The following is a 20,838-nucleotide window of genomic DNA, read 5'->3' on the forward strand; positions in this document are numbered from 1 at the left end:
TTAGCTCTAAACTTGGCCTCAATGTTGAGTCCTAGTCCTTTAAAACCAAGATTTATCTTTCCTGTTATTTTCCAGCGCCATGCCATGGGCAGATAAAGTCCCTGTGGCGTCCCAGAATGTCTTCTCATCACTCTGCCGCAGGAAAAGGGAGCTGACTCCTCTGCTTCCCGTTTGAGAGCTCCTCTTCCCGATGTTGCTGGCCAGTTTCTGGACCTTTGGCTGGTGCTTGGACTGGGGTACTGAGAGAGGGTACCGCAGAGGCAGCTCTTACCTGCTCAGGAACTAATAGAAAATGAGTTCATGCTCCTTGAGCTTGCCAGATGTTTCAAGTTGCTTTGTTGTCTTGGGGAACTTTCCTGATTTCTCCAGAAAGCTCCATCACAGAGCCTCTCCCTCTGTCCCAGAAGGGAGGGTTCATTCCTCCGTAGCCTGAGCTACCCCTGGCAATGCTTTCTGCAGTCAGTGGACTATGATTTATTTCTCTAGGTTAACGGCACTAGATTTCTGTCTTCTGAAGGATGGTCCCCATAAGTCAGGATCCAGGGTGACCCCAGAGCCGGGCCTCTGCACCATGTGGCATGGGAACACTCACATGTCACTTGTTGATAGACACAAGGACAGGTAGAATCTAAACAATATCTCTAACTCTTAAGTCTCCCTATCTTCCCACTTATAAATGGAAATTCTGGACTCTTAAGAATTAAATGAGGCTTATCCATCATTATTCTGCTTCTGACAATCTAACTTCCTAAGGGGTGGGCCTTGAAACAGCTGTCTGCATGCCGCGCCTGTACAGTGTAAGGCTCTGCGAGGAACATTCTCTCCTGATGTCTGAGACAAGGGGCATGGTATTATCCCCACCTCAGCCTTCATGGGTTTGGGTCAGCTCAGCATCCTTTTCCCCATCCTTTTCTCTACCTTTCTTGATACTTTTGTTTTCTGTAGTGAACGAGAGTGTTCCAAAGTCTGGAGTCAACAGACTCACATACGTTTTGAATATAGCGTCTTTCTTACTTTTGAAATCTGATGTCTCCTATTTGTTTGTTTGTTTATTGATTTATTATGAGCTCCAGTTGCGACTGATGTAGGATGTCATCTGTCCGTCTTTCCGCTAAGAGCGACTGAAGAAAAACTTGTCTGAACGTTCTCTCCTTACCCTAGGACCGGTTTCCGGAGTTCTGGTGTGTGGGACGCTTTGATGTCGATCACTGAGTCTGCTTCTCTCAGCAGAGGGTCACATCAGTCCCATGACAGCAAAGCTCAGTCCCGTCCTTCCCATACCCCTCACCGAGACCTCAGTGTCATGGTGCCCCTTTCTGGGGTAGAAGATCTCTCACATGGGTCTCTCATTTGGGGAGGATGCCTTTCTAGTTTCAGTGGCCATTCACAGTTCCCTTGTCCTGTTAGGCAACTGGACAATCCCCTCCGGTTAAACAGGTACCCAGAGATGAAGACAGAGACCCTTCTCCCCTCGCCTCTCCCTGCTGTCTTTGAAACCACATGACCCGAGGAGGTTACTGGTGTCTGTGCCAAACACTGCCTGCTGCTTTGCTTTCATGGTTTCATTTCATATGTGGGAATCTCAAGGGGAGAGGAACATGGGATGTAGGAATTGTGGAACTGCTCTTCATTGTGGCTCACAACAACTGTGTCTCCAGTGCCAGGTGCCCTCTTCTGTCCTCCGTGGGCTCCTGAATGAATGTGATGCACGTGCTCAGGCATTCACACCCACACACATACACACACAATATCAATCAATCGATCAATCAATCGATTAATCACACATAGAGATTTTTCTGAAACTAAAACGGGTGCTCCATTCCAAACCTTTTGCGCACACTGGAGTCACCAGGAGACTCTCATTGCTAGTTTTCTAGTTTCCCCTTGGGAGAATTAAGTGAACATCTGGAGGTAGTCACTGGTGGGCATCAGGTGATTCTACGTGTAGCTGGGGGTCACAGCTGGGCCGTCCTCTGGGCTGCAGCTTTGTTATGTCCCATGACCTTAACTGTGTACATTACAACTTCATTCATGTCATTCTCTCCTGTTTGTTTTCCTCTCCTTCAAAAGTCAGAGAGTGCGTGGTTACCTGTCAATATTAGAGTCGGCATTCCTAACCAGGCCCCCAGGGCTGCTTTCATGGCCATGTTTGTTCTGGAGGTGGACCAATTCATACTGACTCCCCTGACAACCTCGGTTCTGGACTGTGAAGAAGATGAAACCCCCAAACCCTTGCTGGTGTTCAACATCACTAAGGCCCCGCCCCAGGGCTATGTGACCCACCTGCTAGACCACACCAGACCCATCTCTTCATTCACCTGGAAGGATCTCAGTGACATGCAGGTCGCCTACCAGCCACCAAACAGCAGTTACCCTGAGAGGAGACATTACAAGGTAAGACGGAAGGGAGGGGAGGCATCCAACCTGGTAGATTTCAAATACGTATTTGAAAGCCTGCTTCCATTAACCCCTGTGCCTGCTATTATACTCAGTGTCGCAGAGGAGACATGATTTTGCAAGTCACAGGGTTGCCTGAAGAGACACCGGCCTGACAGATTGAAGAAAGGTGTTTTATCTTGGTGAGCAGCAGGCTTGGTCCCAGCCCATGGCTGCCATGTTGAAATCCAGGTGGTCTTCATGTGGCCGTAGCTCTCAGTTGTCCAGAGAAATCAGAAGCGTGCAATGGAGTTATAGTCCTGAGGGCCATGGAAATGGTGGAGACAGGAGATTGCTGGCTGTTAGCCTAGTTCCAGGTTCAGTAAGACACCCTGTCCCAAGGGAATAAGGCAGAGTAGGACACAAAACACACTTCTCCGGGCTCTGTGCACACACAGGCTTGTACCCCTGAAGTATACATATTCTACATATACTATATTATTACATACGTACACACATAAAAATAATAAATAATAGCACTAAAGTGTATGTTTCAAAATAGTAGAGAGGATTTGTATGTTCCCTATATTGGGAAAATGATATGTCCAAGAGCTGAACATAGATAAGCCAATTACCCTGATCTGATTAGGATACAGAGTGTAGACATGCGTATCTGTGTGTAAACTATACCTCACAAATATGTACAATTGTGATCAACTAAAGAATTAAAACCAAAAACCAAAAATAGTATCCAGGAACGAAATGAATGACCTAACAAAAATAAGTTACTTCTTATAATAAAATAATATCCTTTTCACAGGAATGGTTAGTGAAATGGTTCATAATAGCCCCACACTGGATTGTATTCAAGTGAAATTTCTAGAATGAGCCACTGTATAGAGATATAAAACAGATACTGGTGGAGGGGGAGCAGTAACAGGCATGGGAACCTTTGGTGCAATGGAGGAGCAGTTCCCTCAGAGGTGATTGTGCAACTTGGTAAATTTATGTCTATTTAAAAGGGTATTTATATGATATGATTTTTTTCAATTGGTTATAAAATTAATTTTAAAATTAAGGTTAAATTTAAAACAATAGAGAACAGCAACACAAAATCTGGATCCATTTTTGCCGTGTGTGTGTGTGTGTGTGTGTGTGTGTGTGTGTGTGTGTGTGTGCAGCCCAGAACTGACGGGACTTTAAGCCCGAATCTGTCTGTGTGCAGCTCATGTGAACTTGTTTGTTTCCAGCTGGAGGTGGAGGTGTACGACTTCTTCTTTGAGAGGAGCGCCCCCATCACGGTCCACATCTCCATCAGAACAGCAGACACGAATGCGCCCCGGGTGTCCTGGAATACAGGTGCGGGTGTGGTCCTGAGGGAAACACAAGGACGTGCACGGGTCAAGAAAAATGCTTTTATTCCACTTCATCCACGAGGCAGTGGAGACCCAGACAGACCAAGACGAGCAGTTATCCCTGTTCTGCCTTTTCCCAGTAGCTGGTGGGAGATTGGAATCAGCATCCTTGAGTCCTCCGGCCACCTCCCTTCTTTGCGAGAGACACCATAAAAGTGTCCCCGTTTCAACGGAAAGGAGTAAGAGAGCGGCTGCTTGTGATATTGACTGAGAGCAGAGCGGAGAGAGAAGAGGCCTCTGGCTCAGAGTTTGCAGAGGAGTGGGTGCCGGGAGCAGCCAGGAACCCGTTCCCTGGTCCTATTTTCTGTTGGGTGGCATGGAGACCAAAATAAGTAAATAAGAGCTTAAGCAGTTTTTTAAAAAAAGAAAGAAAGAAAGAAAGGGCCTTTACACTGTCACTCAAGTCCAAGTAGACTGAATGCAATTTATATATTTAGATCAGATGCAAATGTGGAAAGCAAACGGCTTTTCCTTTCTCGCTAATACCGTCAATGACATTCACAACATACTTTCACGCAGTGCAGTAGGTCATGTTAAGAGGGATCTACCCGTGTCTGATTTCAGTTCTAAGCTTAGGCGTATAATTCTGACTGTTTAGGGGTAATGAGAGAAATGAAGGGATTGGTCAACCAAAGCTGAGTAGCAATGCTACCTTTGGGTAGGTTACTGTGTGTTTTAGTGAGGAGATGATGTTCATGATGTTCACATGCATCAAGGGAGCCCAGGTCTGGGTCTAGTTGCTGGAGACATTACAATCCTTTTGAAAATGAATTTTTACTTATTATGAACATGGTATCTGCTATTACTGAAAAGTTAGAAAATATATTAAATATTTTAAAAATATTTTAAAAATATAAAATATATTAAATATTAAAATATATTAAATAGATAGCTTCATTTCCCCACTATATATAATATGGATATTATTACTGTTAGCGTTTTGATGTGTCTGTTGGCTTTTGGTTTTCTTGGATGCTCCTCTGATGTGATGTCATGCATGTGCTGTGCTGTGTGTGCACATGTCACCTCAAAACCCCTATGTCCGAACCAGGGAGCTCATTTGTATGTGCCTGTCTTTCTCTTTTCGCCATCCTCCCTCTCTCCCTGGCTCTCCCCCACCCCTTTTTAGGCATTTTTTCTTTCTTCTTCCCTTTTCTTCCTCTTCACACTTCTTCCTTTCTGTTTTATTTTTTCTTTTCTTACAGTCATAGCTGCTTTAGTCCAATTTCCCCAGGAAATGGACTTGGAGGTACAGCCTGTATTGACCCTATCCTGAAAAGGAAGGAGGGGGCATTAGTCTTCTGTCTCTGTGACAAATATCTAAGACAATAACTTATAAAGAGGACAGGTGAGCACAGACCTAGAAATCCAGTCCACGATCAGTTGTCCCCGATGTTTTGAGGCTGGGATGAGCCGGCGCATCTTGGCAGGAGCTTGTGGGGAAGCGAAGCTGCTCAGCTCATGGCCAGGAAGCAAAAAGACAGGGTGGAGAAGGGACTGAATTCCCCAGTCACCTCCAAGGGTGTGCTCACAGTGACTTAAGATCTGCCCCCAGGTCCTGTCTCCTAAAAGCACTATCACCTGTCTCATTACAGCCACCCTGGAGACCATGCCTGTAAGATGTGGGCCTTTCGTCCAAGCTACAACAGGCGATGTGGCTGAGCCGGCCACAACTTTTTAGTGATATATGGATTACTCTGTTGTTCTGGTGTCTCCGTGAAGACACAGCCAGTGTATCCGAGAAGAGTTTGAGGTAGATGAGAAAAAAGTGAGCTGTCTGTCAATTCTCAGTTCTACAGAGAGATAAGAATATCTGATGGTGATGCAGGCCTTCATTCAGAGTCTGTGTTTTCCCTATTAACAGTGACTGAGACTCTACCGACTTCCTCTGGCGTACTGAGTCTGAGTGGAGGTTTTATTTCATCCCTTTAGTTGCATAAATCCATCTCTAATTAGAGTTTCTACTAATGTATGTCCTATTTCACGTAGCACCAAGTACTCTACATTCTTAAATGTTGCCAGGTACAGTAGCTCTATATAAGGATATTGAAGTACTGTGGATTCCCCACTCCATGGGGTGTATATGTTCTCGTAAGTCATATGTAAAAGCCCTTCTAACTCTTGTCTTTTTAAATATTATGGGTGTAATCTCTAATAAATTCCCTGTAGAGTCATTTAAACCAGGGACCTCTGTGAGCTTATCTTCTGCCTTTTCCTTCAGCTGTTAGTTTCTGATATTGTCGTGGTTCTTAAGGAATCAATTGTCAGACTGAAAGTAGAGCAAAGTTTACTAAAAGCACAACTGTTTTCAAGTTTCGTGAAAAGCATTTGAAGATACAACTTTGAGATAGATTTATGAGTGAAAGCTTATTAGCCTTAAGCAGATATGTTGGAGGACATGTTTCTGTCTTTTCTTGTAGGTCTGAATCTCCTTGAGGGGCAGTCTCGGGCCATCACTTGGGAACAGTTTCAGATCGTTGACAACGATGACATTGGTGCTGTACAGTTGGTCACCATTGGTGGCCTGCAACATGGACAACTTACAGTAAGAGGTCAATGATTTACCTGTTCAACCCACCATTGAGTCCAACCAAATCACATCATGGGGCTAGGGAGATAACTCCGTTGGTGGCATGTTTTCTGCACAAGTGTGAACAACTGGGCTCAATCCTCAGAGCTGATAAAAGCCCTGTGAGGTGGTGCAGGCTTTTAATCCCAGCCCTGGGGCTTCCTAGTCAACCAGCCTAGCCAAATCCAGGCGCTCCAGATCTCAGTGGCAGATCCTCCTCAATCAATCAACCAACAAATCAATCAATCAATCAATGGTAGGAGCTAGAAAGATGACTCAGTGGGTAAGAGCACTGACTGCTCTTGGGAACCCAGGTTTGATTCCCAGTATTTACACAGTGGCTCACAGCTGCCGGTAGCTCCTGTTTCCAGGGGATCAGTTGCTCTGTTTTGACCTTCACAGTGACAAGGCACACATGTGGTGAACAGACATCTATGTAGGCAAAAACATTCACATAATAAAAATAAATAAAGATATAAACATTTAAAAACAATAGCTACAAAAACAAGATGAAAGCGGTTAGACAGGTGGCTCAGTTTGTTACAGGCACTGGCTGTTCTTCCAGAAGGCCTAAGTAGAATTATAAACATCCACCTGGCAGCTCACAGCCATTGTCAAGCTCCAGGGGCTTCTGACTCCCTCTTTGGGCTTCCACAGGCACCAGGCATGGATGTGGTCAATAAACATATATGCAAGCAAAATACCTGTATGCAAAGCATTTAAAAAATTTTAAAAATAAAAAAAAGCATAGGGCCCCTGAGGAAGGAGAGTTGAGAATGAACTCTGGCATGTGAACCTCCTCTTACACACACACACACACACACACACACACACACACACACAGTGTGTGTGTGTGTGTGCTTATCCATGTGAACACGTATGTATGCACAACATATTTAACAGATGTGTATCACTTCTTGGATGTCTTCCAAACAGAAATCATTACAGTCAGGTGATGTGGAGATATTGAATCTCAACTCTGGGGATGCTCACATCCATTATGAACTATGTCTTATGCTTGGTCATTACTCAAACTTCAGGTTTGCTCAATTGCTCAATAGTGTCCCCAGTTGGAGGACAAAATATTTCTCTCTCATTTCTCTTTTACAGAGAAATACATTGTAAAACAGGAAAAAAAGCTTTTAAAAATGCTTCAATATAATGATGCCCTTATGTCGTTATTAGTTCCCGCAGTGTCAAAGGCATGAATCTGTAATGATGAGGGTGGTAGATAAGATGGTGATAGCCCCTTTAAAAGCGGTGCTCATATCACAGACTAAGTCTGTTTCTTATAATTCATTAAGAGGATTTAATCCAATTATCCTTTTTGCTTAATGATAGAGAAAAGAGAGAATTTTCATTTATCATTGTTTGTAATTGGGAAACTCAGAATTGAAAAGAAACAGATCATAGTTAGTTCTGCCTAATTCCAGGACAGTGGGAGACAGTTGAAAGCTGAGTGGCAGTCAGGACCAGGGGTCAATCAAAAACCATGTTATGCAGCATCTTTGTAACCAGTGTTATTTTCTTCATGGCTTTGAGCCAGGAAAAGACAGAAAGGACAAAGAAGAAGTCAGTCATTTAAGTTTGCAGTCCTATACAAGCTTTCCAGAAGCCCAGGGCAATGACTTGCATGTCTGTTGTAATAGTCTGTGCAGGAAATGAAACTCTGTTTATTAATACTGCATAAGTGGAAATTGAGATGGTAACCCATGATGCAGTGGGTTCTGGAATCAGAGAGGGGAGAAAGTTCTACTAACGTTTATTAACCCTTCCCTCTTTGTCAGATACTGGGCCAACCATTCTATATACTTTCATTAATTTCCTCTCCTCGCCTCTAGGAAGTAAGATGCTATTATTGTTCCCAGTTTACAAATGAACAAGGTGCAATTTTGAAAACTAGGAAGTGAGTAACTATAGCCTTGAATCAGGCTATAGCTCTGGTTCTCCATCTTTTGCCTGCACCCAGCCTCGGGATGGGACTTAGAAAAACATAGGCTACTGACTCCTATATGCAGAATTTCTGATTAAGTAGGCTCAGGGCAGAGCTCAAGAAGTTACATTTCTAATAATTTCCCATTTGGTGCTGATGCCACTGGTTGGAAAGATTGATTCCCTAGGTGCTGCTGCCATGTCATGACAATAACCTGAGAGCTAACCGATATTTACCAGGGGCTTACTGCTTTTTGTGTTCTCTCAAGTTGCATGGCATATCTGCATCCATATTTATTTGTATCTACTTATATCTGGCAGGATTTGCCAGAGGAATGAAACCAATAGAATGCACACAATTATACAAGGGGAGATTTATTATGGGGACTTGTGCGTGCGTGCGTGCGTGCGTGCGTGCGTGCGTGTGTGTGTGTGTGTGTGTGTAGACTGAGAAATTTCATGATGGAGAGAACTATCCTTTATGTCCAGAAAAGTCAATAGAGTAATTCAGTTCTAGACCAAGTCTTGAGAACTAGGGTAGTGTTGAAATAATCCTTGGTCCAGTCCAAGGTGAAAACCTTGGGAAATAAGGTGGGTGATTCTCAGAGAGATGTGCATGCGAGGTCCAAAGGCCCAAAGTCTGAGGGTAGGGAGAAGATGACGGGGGTGGGGATAGATATGTAGATGATAGACATATCAATGGATGGATGGATGGATAGATGGATAGATAGATAGAGTGCTCATCCTTCCTCTGCATTTTTGTCTTAGGTTCATAACAGTCTATCTCTTAGTTGACTCATAAAATTAACTCTAATATTATTTTCCCGGCTACACAGAGTCTCAAATACTTGTCTCAAGTCCACACAGGTAGTAGGTGGGAGAGGCCATGCTCAACACCAGATGTGGCATCCTATTGCTCTCTACGCTACACAGCCTAGAGACTGTCCTTGACTTCTGCTCATGAAGCTGCACAACCTAAGGACTGTCCTTGACTTCTGCTCACTAACATGCACAGTCTACAGACTGTCCTTCACTTTTTTGACTATGTTTTTGGTTTTGTTTTTACATTTTGAGGATGGCATAGGGACTACTCTATATGTGTTTGACTTAGAACATTTCTAGTTTACTATGGTTTAAGGGGCATACCTCCATGGTGGGTTTGGAGCATCTCTATTGCCACCGCATCCCGCAGCCCACTGTCCTGTAGTGATCCTTCCTCAGCCGTTGCCTCTGCTCACTCCCTTGATCACTCAGCACCACATCTGCTCTCTTCCTCAGAGGGGAAAGGATTTCTCTTCACTGTGGCCGACCTTCAGGCTGGAGTCGTTCGCTATCATCATGATGACAGTGACTCTACCAAAGACTTCGTGGCTTTCAGGATATTTGATGGCCAACACAGCAGCCATCACAAGTTTCCTATCAACATCTTGCCTAAAGATGACAGTCCCCCATTCCTCATAACCAATGTTGCTATTGAACTAGAAGAGGGGCAGACCGTCTTGATCCAAGGGTCCATGCTGAGAGCTTCAGACGTGGACTCCAGTGATGACTACATCTTCTTTAATATCACAAGGTTTCCACAGGCTGGGGAGATCATGAAGAAGCCAGGGCCAGGACTGGTAGGTAAGTTCTAGAGAAGTAACATAGTTTGAATGGAATCGAATCTTTCTTAAAGAACTTTACATTGTGCTCAAATTTGTGTAAGATTAGACACCACATTTATGAAACAGAATATTTTCCCATCTTATGCAGCAGAAATTTAACACTCACATTAAGTCAACCTACGACCTAAGGCCTTAGAATGTTCTGGTGCTAAGCCTCAAGGTAACCATCACACTATTAGAAGTTAAGTCAGCCAAGAAAGGCAAACGAATAAATAAGTGTGATGGGAGAGATTTGGTTTATTTTAGGTGGTTACTCGAACAGTTTCGTTAATATATTTGCTTCCATTCAGTGTCAGGAATTTGACAATGTGGGTCAAATAAGGAGGCTTTTTCAGTGTCTTTGACATAAAAGCTATTCCTTAGAAATATTTTTTCCATTGTTAATCTCCACATTGAGATAGGGCAATTTTAATCCATTGCTCTACATTTTGTTAAAAGTATTTAATGCAAATCCTTGACTCTATATAACACACTAGCAGAGAAGATGCTTTCAGTTTCACTGGGCCCCAACACCTAAAACTGTGTGGTATTTTGTGGCCCCATTAGGGTATCCGGTCCCTGGCTTCCTTCAGAGAGACCTGTTCAGTGGAATCATTTATTACCGTCACTTTGGTGGAGAAATCTTTGGAGATTCTTTTGAATTTGTCCTGTGGGACAGCCATGAACCCCCGAATCTCTCAGGGCCGCAGGTGAGAGACTGTTTCAGAGTCTTCCCAACGTTGTATGCTCCTAATGTGTATTAGCTCTAAGAGGTCTTATTAAAAATAATATATGAAGTCAGGTTTTGAGATTCAAAGTCTGAGAAGCAATGGATTGGGCAAAAATAAGTATGCCTCCCCCTCCCAGAATTATGCCCACACTTTAAAAAAGAACTTTGCGAGTGTCTGCATGGATACTGTTTCTAAGGTTACTGAGCTAGTACATGCATAGACAGCCTCACAAATCTGCTCACTTCTCAACACCCAAGAAGACAGTTTTTAAAGATAGTGTTTAAATTGCAGAGTCGAGAGGGAGACTTCTCTGAATTGCCTCCTGTTTTCAACACTAGCGAATCAACCTCCATTCCTCTTTGCTTCGCTTTCAAGCAAGTGATAGACACTTCCTAACAGATTTATTGAGGTAATTGTGACATATTACCTGGAAAACACTGAGCTTTCAGACACCTGGTAAATACCCAGAATATCAGTGGACTTTATACGTTGTTTGTAAGAGCTCAGATCTGGCTAGTGTTAGAGGACATAATGTAAGCCCACAGTAGGCAGAAATAAGATGAAGCAAACATTATCACGTAGAGATCACAGAAGCTAGGATCAGTGTAGCATATGGACAACTGTAAAAGTCTGGGGAGTCAGGGTTAAACTTCAGAAGGAGCAATTGAAGTGAAGTGATGATGGATTTTGTATGCTATTATACCTGATACCCTCAATGGTAACATTAACATGGATGCAAGCAAATTGTGAGGCTGTTCAAGGAAGAATACAGAAAGTGGTGTCCTCTTGTGATGAAGCCACTGGTAGTAGCCAGTGTACAAAAGACCAAGTTGTCTGTGTTTGCTGACATGGGCGTTCTGAATGGGAGATATGAAAGAATGACGCCACAGGGCTTGGAACCTGAAGAACTCAGCGATGTCTGCAGTGATGAATAGGATGGGCAAGGAGGTGTAGAAAGAACTCCGAATTCATCTGCTTTTTTATGATCACTTTGAAAGTGATCACCCTCATTTCACCGATGTAGTTCACCTGTCTTCCTGGGCTGAGTCTTTGCAGGCCATTGTGCTAGCTCAGAATGGGAACTGTCAGCAGGATACGTGTCTAAGGGTTCTGTGCATCTGCTCAAGCTGTTGCTAGAACATCGTACCATGTTTAGAAGGCTCTATGTCTTTTCGGACATTGAAATTTCAGGGATTCTTTCTTTTTTTCTTATTAAGCTTTTTAGAAATCATGTTCTTCATACACAAGAAGAAAAATACATACTATAATGCAGACCAAGTTAATCAAAACTCTTGAAACAATTACTTCTAAGTCTGGGCAAGTAAATCAGTCAAAATTCTAAATATCTGGTTATAAATTTATTCCGTATAATAGATGGGTTAATTAATATAATTTATTTTTATTTATTTGTGTGTGATACAAATAAATTTGTGATACACACACAAATATATGTACATATGTTTAGGTACTTGTGGAGACCAGACAGAAGGAGGCATCAGATCTCCTAGATCTGGAAATACATACAGCTGTGAGCTGCCCTGTAGATGCTGCTGGGAACAGAACCTAGGTCCTCTACAAGAGCGGTTAACCAGTGAGCTATCCATCCAGCGCCAGGATATTTTTATTTGCTTGTTTTGAAGAAAGTCACAATAACACATTTCCCTGCTTCTGTGTTCTTATGTTTATGGGCTAGGGAAGAGAGGCAGAGTAAGAAAGCTACAAAATTGCCCTGCCTTTATGTAGCATTTTGCTTGTTTGTTTGTTTGGCTCTTAAACACAACTGCCCCTCTGTCTATCTGTAGGTTTCCCATCCAATGATTCAACAATCTGGTGAAAGACAGTATTTTTTAAGTTGCCTCTGTTCCTCACATACTATTTTACTTGTTTTCCCCTGAGCCGTATGGATCACTACTATTTACATCATATTTAAATTATCTGAACTATTGCAAGTAATGTGAATACAATTTGAAGTATGCAAAGGGATACATGTAGGCACTATGCAAATACACCAGCAATTTATTTAAGAGACTGGAATATTCACAGATTCACAGAGGGCAGTGGAACTCCTGCAGCCTGGATCCTGCAGATCCCAAGTGATGACGCTCTCTAGCTCAGATTGTGGGTTCATCCCACCTCTTTCCCCAGCATCTCTACTTATCTCTGCCATCAGCATTTAGAAGTCATCTTGTTCAACAAACGTTTAGTGTATTTTCCTAAAAACTCATGCAAAACCGCTATAGTTAATAGCAGCCAGCTCTAACGATGGAAGTAATTCTTGGTACTGAGAAATCAAAGTGAAAAATAAAGAGCAGGCTAGAATCGGAGCTCAGGGCACATGAAGAAGCAATAGCCTAGGCCACAAGAAAGTCAGATGCCGCCAGGCAACGTGTAACTACAGAGCCTGAATCCGAGGGTCAGGGTCCGACCCAGTCATCCTGCATTCCGACCTTCTACTTGTTATTCTGATTCCTTGTCAGTCCGTGTGTGTTTGCAGCCACGGGGACATCGGAGGACTTGAGGGAAGCTGGAGTCTGGAGGCTGGTGGCTGGTTTGAAAATGGGTTCCCACTCTGCCAGGGAATGGTTCTTAATAATATCTTTGTTATGAACAGATTCCAGCACAATGAGAATGCTTTTATTTCTCTGTGGAGTTTGCTAAAATGGAATTTCTCTTGCCCACAGACACACACACTAATTGTTTGAGCATGCATAAATATGTAAAGACACATCAACTTAGGCAATCATAAAGCATGTTGAAAAATGCGCCCACCAAGAATTACTACAGGGGATGAAAAGCATGCGCCCCCATTCTTCCTTCATAAAGAACACATTGGAGAATAAATTAGCATGGAAAATGGTCTCTTTGAAGGCACAATAACTATTGTTTCCTTATTAAATCCAGTTTTTCAATTAAGGAGAGACTCGCTGATCCACACCATTGCTGTGAGAGCCCACAGAGAATTTCTGAACTTTGCAGATTAGAAAAATACTGTAAGTGGGAAAAAAATGACACAGATTTAGGAGACTAGAACTATGGTTGTCTTTATATTCCTTTATTTTGATAACTGGTTTTAGTTTTTTAATGACTCTAATAAAATAACAGAATAATTAATAAACTATAGAAACATTTCTTACTGTTGGAAGACTGAAAATTCCAGGGTCAAAGTAGCAGAAGGTTCTCTTTCTGGTGAGGGTCATTCTTTGTTCCCAAGGTGGCACCTTGTTGTCTTGTACTCGTAAGAGGACAAACTCTAGGCCCTCACAAGGCAGAACACGATAGAAGGACAAACTTTCCCCTTCATGTGGTCTTATAGGGACCCAGTTCCCTCATGGAGGCAGAACCCTCCTGCCCTAATCATCTCCGTACTGTTGCACTGTGAACTTCCAAGATGAGTCACTCAGTGGAACTACAGGAAGGAGCTGAGTTCAGAAACAGTTCCAGCTGAGGGGTTGGAAGGGGAATCTAGAAGATCCTGTCAGAGTGAAAGTAATCAGATTTTCAGAGGCAGCAAGACAGAAGCATCAGAGTGAAGGAACAATATGATCCGAATCTGAGGGAGGGGAAGGAGCTCCACCGCGTGTCTCTGGAGTGTTGCATTACGTTGAAAGGGAATAAAAAAATTAAGTTTAAAAATGCAGTATGTGGGGGGCTGGAGAGATGGCTCAGAGGTTAAGAGCACCGCCTGCTCGTCTAAAGGTCCTGAGTTCAATTCCCGGCAACCACATGGTGGATCACAGCCATCTGTAATGAGGTCTGGTGCCCTCTTCTGGCCTGCAGGCATACACAGAATATTGTATACATAATAAATAAATATATATATAAAAATGCAGTATGTGTGAACTGTGAAAGCTCTGGAATATCATGCTAAGGAGCTTGAATAATCATACTTCCTGGGTGGTTGTTTTAAGGTTTGGTGGAGGGGGAGTAAACTCACCAATTTGACTCATGGCTTTTAAAGTTAGTGCAAGTTAACAAAAAGTCTAGAACAGCAAGTACTGTTAGGGCTGCTGCAACCACATAAGGAAGAAATGACAAGAGTGATACAGAAAATTTGCAAGTAGAAACTTGGCAGTGGGTCACATAGGGATGAGAAAGGAGAAAGCAAGAGTGACAGTAAGGTATCCAGGATTAATGATGGGGAGAGGGAGCAAAGACACACGGGTTATTACTAGAGAGGAGGTAGAAAAATAAAATTGGGACTGGACTTGGTGTTCTGTAGGCCCATTTCCTAAGACTCCCAGTGGATTAGCCAGAGTTGTGATGAACACACACACACACACACACACACACACACACACGCGCACACACACATCTATCTATCTATCTATCTATCTCTATCTATCTATCTATCTATCTATCTATCTATCTATCTATCTATCTATCATCTCTCTCTCTCTCTCTCTCTGTCTGTCTGTCTGTCTGTCTATCTATCCCCTCCACCTCCGCCTCTGGAGTGTTGGGATTAAAGGCATGTGTCATCACATCTGGCTCTATGATTATATTTTTAAAACATAAAATCAGATGAGTAGTTTTTAAGTCGTGTGACAGAAGTAGATTGGCAGTTTGGAGGCAGTCATCTTAGCTCTTTCTAGGTAATCCCGGGGCATTCTCTTTGGTGTTTTCTTGTGTTTCAATTTAATGGAGCAGTGCATTTTCATTCTAGATGGTGACGATCCATATCTCTCCAGTAGCTGACCAGCTTCCAAAAGAAGCCCCTGGCATTTCCCGGCATTTGGTTGTCAAGGAAACGGAGGTGGCCTACATCACTAAAAAGCACCTACATTTCCTAGATACAGAATCACAGGACGGGGAGCTCGTCTACACAGTAACGCGTCCTCCGTGTTTCTTCTTCAGCCACAGGTGCCTTTGTAAAGCTACTGTCTGCTGTACTGGTTCTAAGAGTGGCAGTGTGACTCTGTTCTCCATTGGTCAGACTTGAACTTACATCCAGTTCTCTTATATCACAAATCCTTACCCTCCCTGAGTGACAGCTAGCGACTGTCATGCAGCTTGTACTTTTCAGCACAGTCAGACTTAAATGAAACATTTGAAATCCCATTACTCTAAGGTAAACTCTTATTTGTTATTTTTTAATGATGTTTATTGAAGTCCGCAAAGTATTATTTTTAGATATGACAGATTACTTGGTGTTCATATTTTATAATATCAATGCAAAACAGTAGCATAACTGTCCCTTAGGCTGTCCCTTAGGTTTCTCGTGACAGTGAGAAAACCCTTGGGATGAGACAAATAATTCATTCTCACCATGACACAGCAAAAAAAAACTTTGTTTAGTCATGCTGAGGGTGGTATAGGAGATGCTGGACCTCAGGTTACAAGCCCCCAACATACAGAGACTAAAAAAAGGATCTGCTTTTGCCCCACAATTAGGTGTTTATAAAAAACTGGTTGTGGTGTAGTGGTCCCTGTAAGTGTCATGGAAGGCAGGAAAACGAACCGTAAAGAGGTGAGAACAACTTAGTCAGTCTAGATCAAACTTCTGCAGAGTCCGTACCGAGTGGTTTACTGCCAGCATATTTAAGCACGGTACAATTTGGGGGAGAGTTTCCTGGTGTAATACAATCCCTGGTGCACAAAGATGCATAATTACATCAGAACTCACGTTGTCTCTTCCAAGAAGATGAAGTCTGAAGATAGGCTACCGACATCAGCTAAAGGGTTTAGGGATGGTCCTGGTCAGGTAGACAGCACAGAGATCATTTGGACTGTTAGCCATGTTTGGTCCTGGTTGTATGGACTTGTTATGGTCTGGTCCTTCAGATAACACAGATCACTAGGCTACGAGTTCCAGCCTTGTGGATGGAAAAACAGGTTATCTGTCCTTTTCTTTGAGAGGACGATCCTACATGCTTAGCATTCCTGGTTTCCCTGGTGGTATGTGGGTACAAGGACCTTTGGGCTCCCAACAACTGTGAGTGATTTGATTTAATTTTTCTTAGCTGAAAAGTAAGCTAATGTGGTCTGTATTTCCCTTAGACACTTGGATGCTGGGAAGTTATTCATGGTGGACAGTATACCAAAGCTAACCAAAAACCCTACAGCCCTGGGGCTGAGGTCATTTACCCAGGTATGAGAATTTCTAAAAATGTTGGCCAACAGAATACGTAAGGTATCTTCTGAGAAGGTGTGGCTTGCCCAGTGTTGGGTCTGAGATGCTAGCCAGTCTCTTCTGCCACAGTGCCTTGTGCTTGAACACTTGTGATAAACATGTGACATCTGCTTGGAAGGCTTTTGCTAAACTGGATGTAATGGCAAACCTTGTTATAAATCCGCACGGCCTTTGGCGTCATTATTCTGGCAGTGGCCGGGCACTGGTTTCAGCCGCGTGCCTGTGTTTTCATTCTACCAGCTGTAGGTCACTCATTCTTCTACTGTCTTGTTACCATAAGAAACTACCATACATTTTGTAGTTCAAAAAAGAGTCCTGTTTTCCTGTACTTCCTGAAGCTAGAAGTGTTGAGATCGTGGCGTTGGCAGGTGTAATCTTCTGAGCCCTACAGCCCGCTCTTTCTCCTGGCTTGCGAGTGTCTCATTTAGCAGTCTTTGGTATTCCTTGGCTTGTAGATGCATCATCTTCATCTTTGTTTTCTGTCAGTCATGTGTGACCCCATTTGTCTCTTCCTGTTCTAAGGGGACCAGTTCTATTGACTTGAGGACCTATGTTACTCAAGTATTTCTACTACGAACTTCTGTAATGGCTCGATTTCTAGATGAATTCACAATTCTAAGGTTTTAAGGACCTTCAGTATGCCATTTTACGGGGTTGCAGCTTATCCCATAATACTCGCCACTCTCCTAAACCCTTCCTACCCCTCTGCTCCCTCTGGTCAACTCTTCTCTGAAGACCTAGGGGGTGGGGGGAGGTTCTGGTATCAGACATCTGTGGTTTGGGGCTAATTATGTCTGATTTCTTAATAGTTCGAAGCGGTAAATGTGCTAAGGGCTACTGTTTTGATAACTTTACTACCAAGGAAGCAGAGGTTTTGCAGGCTCACACAGCTTGTGTTAGAACAGTGACTGCACAGAGGGATGGAGGAAAGTCGGTCTGCCTTTTGCAGAGTTGGTTGGACTCCATCATTTGACATACGGCCTGACTTCATCAGTTTTCCTCTTATGCTTCAGTAATGTGGTTTACAAAGGAGAGTCTTGGGAATCTTTCCATTCATGGCAATACTTACTGTGCTCCTTATCAATTATCACTACAGTGGGCTCAGACTTGGGCTTCTAAAGGACTCCGATCTCTGCGAACCAATGCCTATGTCTGTCTCCATTTGCTTCCCAGCATGCTGTGAACCATATGAAAGTGGCCTACATGCCACCCATGCAAGATATAGGTCCCACCCCTCGACATGTGCAGTTCACAGTGTCTGTCAGGAACCAGCGTGGAGGCACCTTGCACGGAATCTGCTTCAACATCACCATTCTCCCAGTGGACAATCAGGTTCCTGAGGTATGCCGTGTTTGACGTGGAGGGCCAAAAGGGGGAGAGAAATAAGAGTAATGTTTTGATTTCCCTGCTGCAGTATAAAAACCAAGTAAGGCTAGGGGCGGGTGGGAGACTCTACTTCCCATGGGACTTCCTATTTGAAAGGTGAGAATTTTTCGATGTTGAGTTTGGCATTGTTTTCAAAGCCTTATCAACATCTCTTTCATTCTGCTGAGCGCCCCTTGTTGATCAGGGGAAGGAGATTAAATGATGGGTCTCTTAGCAACCAGAAGAACCTATTTGCTCTCGCCACAGGCAGCAGGCTTTGCTGCTGTGTGATCCAAAGAAGCTTTTTAATTTTCCAAAATGAATTAGGATGGACCCTTTCGTTTTACCTCTTGCCACTGCTCAATGTTTGTGGAAGTCTGAAGGGGCCCGAGTTTTTCTTTAAAACCAAACTCCAAAGGCGTCGCTGCCTGCTATGTCTTCTCTCTGAGGCTGGTTTGCTTTGAGAGTTTTTTCTGGGTCACCCTTCCCCCCAGATTACCATACTTGATTAGTGTGACTATTATTGGGATCATTTTTTATTCTTAAAAATAGAAAGACAGAGGAATATTATCTCCCAATTGTTATAGACCAAAAGGCCCTAGACCCTCCCAGCTTGGTGACTTCCCCAGGCATCTAACTACCTGAATATGGCCAGTCCTGATGTTTTCTTTTCTGGTGACTTATGATGGCTGCACCTGCCTCAGGTCAGCAAACAGATTTCTTACTGGAAGGTCCAAGGGAAGGCACTTACTCAACATGCAGAGATGGCTCAACGGCTCTAAGTATTTTTATTAATTATTAATTTTATAATATTATTTTAATCTTTTAAGTTGTGAAGTTGCAAACTTGAAGGGCCAGAAGATTTCATAACAAGGCTGACTTGGGGTTTCTCTTGAAAATATAGAGCCCTACTAGCACTGAGCCCACAGACAGCGTGGCTGCCAGGCAGGATGAGCCGCCCATTTTCAGAGTCCCCACCAACACACTGCGCTCACTTATGTCAGCGGCCCAGTCTCTCAAGCTGGCGAGCTTGCAATCTGTGGCTGAAGAAGTGTTGACAGCTCTTCAACCAGAAGGCATCTGCACTGATTCCATCTGGGTCCCCTTCCCTGCTGAAGACCTGGCCTAGTGCTGGTCATGACTATAAGTCCGAATGGCTATCGAGTGAACTTGGTTTGATTCGTTAGGCCACCCTTGTCCGTGTCTGAAATTTAGATTCTCAGCCAAAGCTTCCCCTACAAAACTTGTTGAAAAGTCTTCTTTTATGCAAAAAATAAAAACAAAAATCCCCTCTAAGCTCGGAGAAGTATGATCTGTGTGCAGGTAATTGTGGAGCAGGTGGAAGAGTTGTCTCCATTTGAAGGAAGGTGAAATAGTGAGGAGGACTTTGGGCTACAGCGGATATTGATTTCTCTCATTTGTTTATGAGCTAAGGACAAATGAAACAGTAGTTTCATTCAAAGAACTGAGAATATTTGAAGTTGAATTGGTACTTTTATGATATGAAATTGAGTTGAGTGATAATCATTAGGGCATGTTGACACCATGCACACCCGGAGCCCCCTAAGTGTTATTCATGAACTCTCAGGATTTTAAGCATTGAGCTTGCTTTAAAAGAAATATTTTGAAAATCACCTTATGTAGTAAAGTGTATTTTATGCAATGTTCCCTATTTGGGAGACTAACTTGGTTCACTGAGAAAACAGGATTCGTGTGCATGGCCGTTGGTGCATATTCCCTCTGGAAAGCTTCCCGTTCTTCCTTCTACTCATCGTGAAGATGGAGGTGTTGCAAATCAGCAGGAAGCATTTAGGAAGGACTGTCAGGGTGGGCGGCAGAGAGGGAAGTCGATTATTCTTGTGTTTTCCTTTGTTGGCGGTAGTTTACTTAGGAAGGAAGGCAGCCACATTCTAGTCAGAGTTTCCTTTCCATGACCCAGGATGCTGCCCGGGAGACGTGCACGGGTGTCTCTGATTACGCGGGAATGATTGACTTCCCTCATACTGTGTCCCATTGATCAGCAGGGGAGGATGTGTGCAGGGTGGAGGCTGTGACCTCATCTTGCTGAGAAAGGTGATTCTTTGTGTAAGAGTTGTCCTTGCACGGAAGTGTGCTTACCATGGGCCTTCTGTGAGGAACCATCAGAGCCCACGATTTGAAGTCCAAACACTATCTGCTATCTTTTCCTTCTACATAGCAATATTAGTTTTGGAAGCTGATGCACTAAGTAAGCTCTACAGGGTTTTCTACTATAGTCCCGGAGCCTGGAACACACGAGCATTCCTTGCAAATGTAGTGAATACATTGCAGATTACAATTTCCTACACTTGCTTAATCACAGAACACGTCTTGCCCACTCTTAGTGTGGTAATAAAATATACCAAGCTGCTCCGTTGAACTTGCTTTGTGCCTATGATTTAATTGTTAGTCAGATGAACACTGGGATTTTTGCTTTATTTTGTATTGAAATTGCCCCCTGTGGTTTTTAATATTTAAGTCTAACGTTTGAATAAATCTGTTTAACCTTCTTGTCTTCCCTGCCCCCACTCCATCTGCAAAACACACAGTGGTGTTTCCATCAACCTCCCTAGTCTTAAAGAATTTTGGGGGCAGTGGTTTTTAATTCTCTAATGCTGTGACCCTTTAATACAGTTCGTCAGGTTGTGGTGACCCCCAA

General features: G+C 43.2%; 1 protein-coding gene across 1 annotated transcript in view; it reads left to right on the forward strand.

The window, feature by feature from the left end:
• Frem1 (FRAS1 related extracellular matrix 1) overlaps positions 1 to 20,838 on the forward strand; it is a 148,883-nt gene that overhangs the window by 39,220 nt on the left and 88,825 nt on the right. Inside the window, exons 6-13 of the mRNA XM_048452996.3 lie at positions 2,071 to 2,394; positions 3,627 to 3,735; positions 6,212 to 6,343; positions 9,571 to 9,915; positions 10,503 to 10,645; positions 15,330 to 15,526; positions 16,664 to 16,754; positions 17,970 to 18,137. Of these exons, the coding sequence (XP_048308953.3) occupies positions 2,071 to 2,394; positions 3,627 to 3,735; positions 6,212 to 6,343; positions 9,571 to 9,915; positions 10,503 to 10,645; positions 15,330 to 15,526; positions 16,664 to 16,754; positions 17,970 to 18,137 (1,509 nt within the window). The remainder of the gene's footprint in view (positions 1 to 2,070; positions 2,395 to 3,626; positions 3,736 to 6,211; positions 6,344 to 9,570; positions 9,916 to 10,502; positions 10,646 to 15,329; positions 15,527 to 16,663; positions 16,755 to 17,969; positions 18,138 to 20,838) is intronic.

This window comes from Myodes glareolus, chromosome 3, assembly GCF_982192425.1.
Source record: "Myodes glareolus chromosome 3, mMyoGla1.1, whole genome shotgun sequence".
NCBI classification, from domain to species: Eukaryota; Metazoa; Chordata; class Mammalia; order Rodentia; family Cricetidae; genus Myodes; species Myodes glareolus.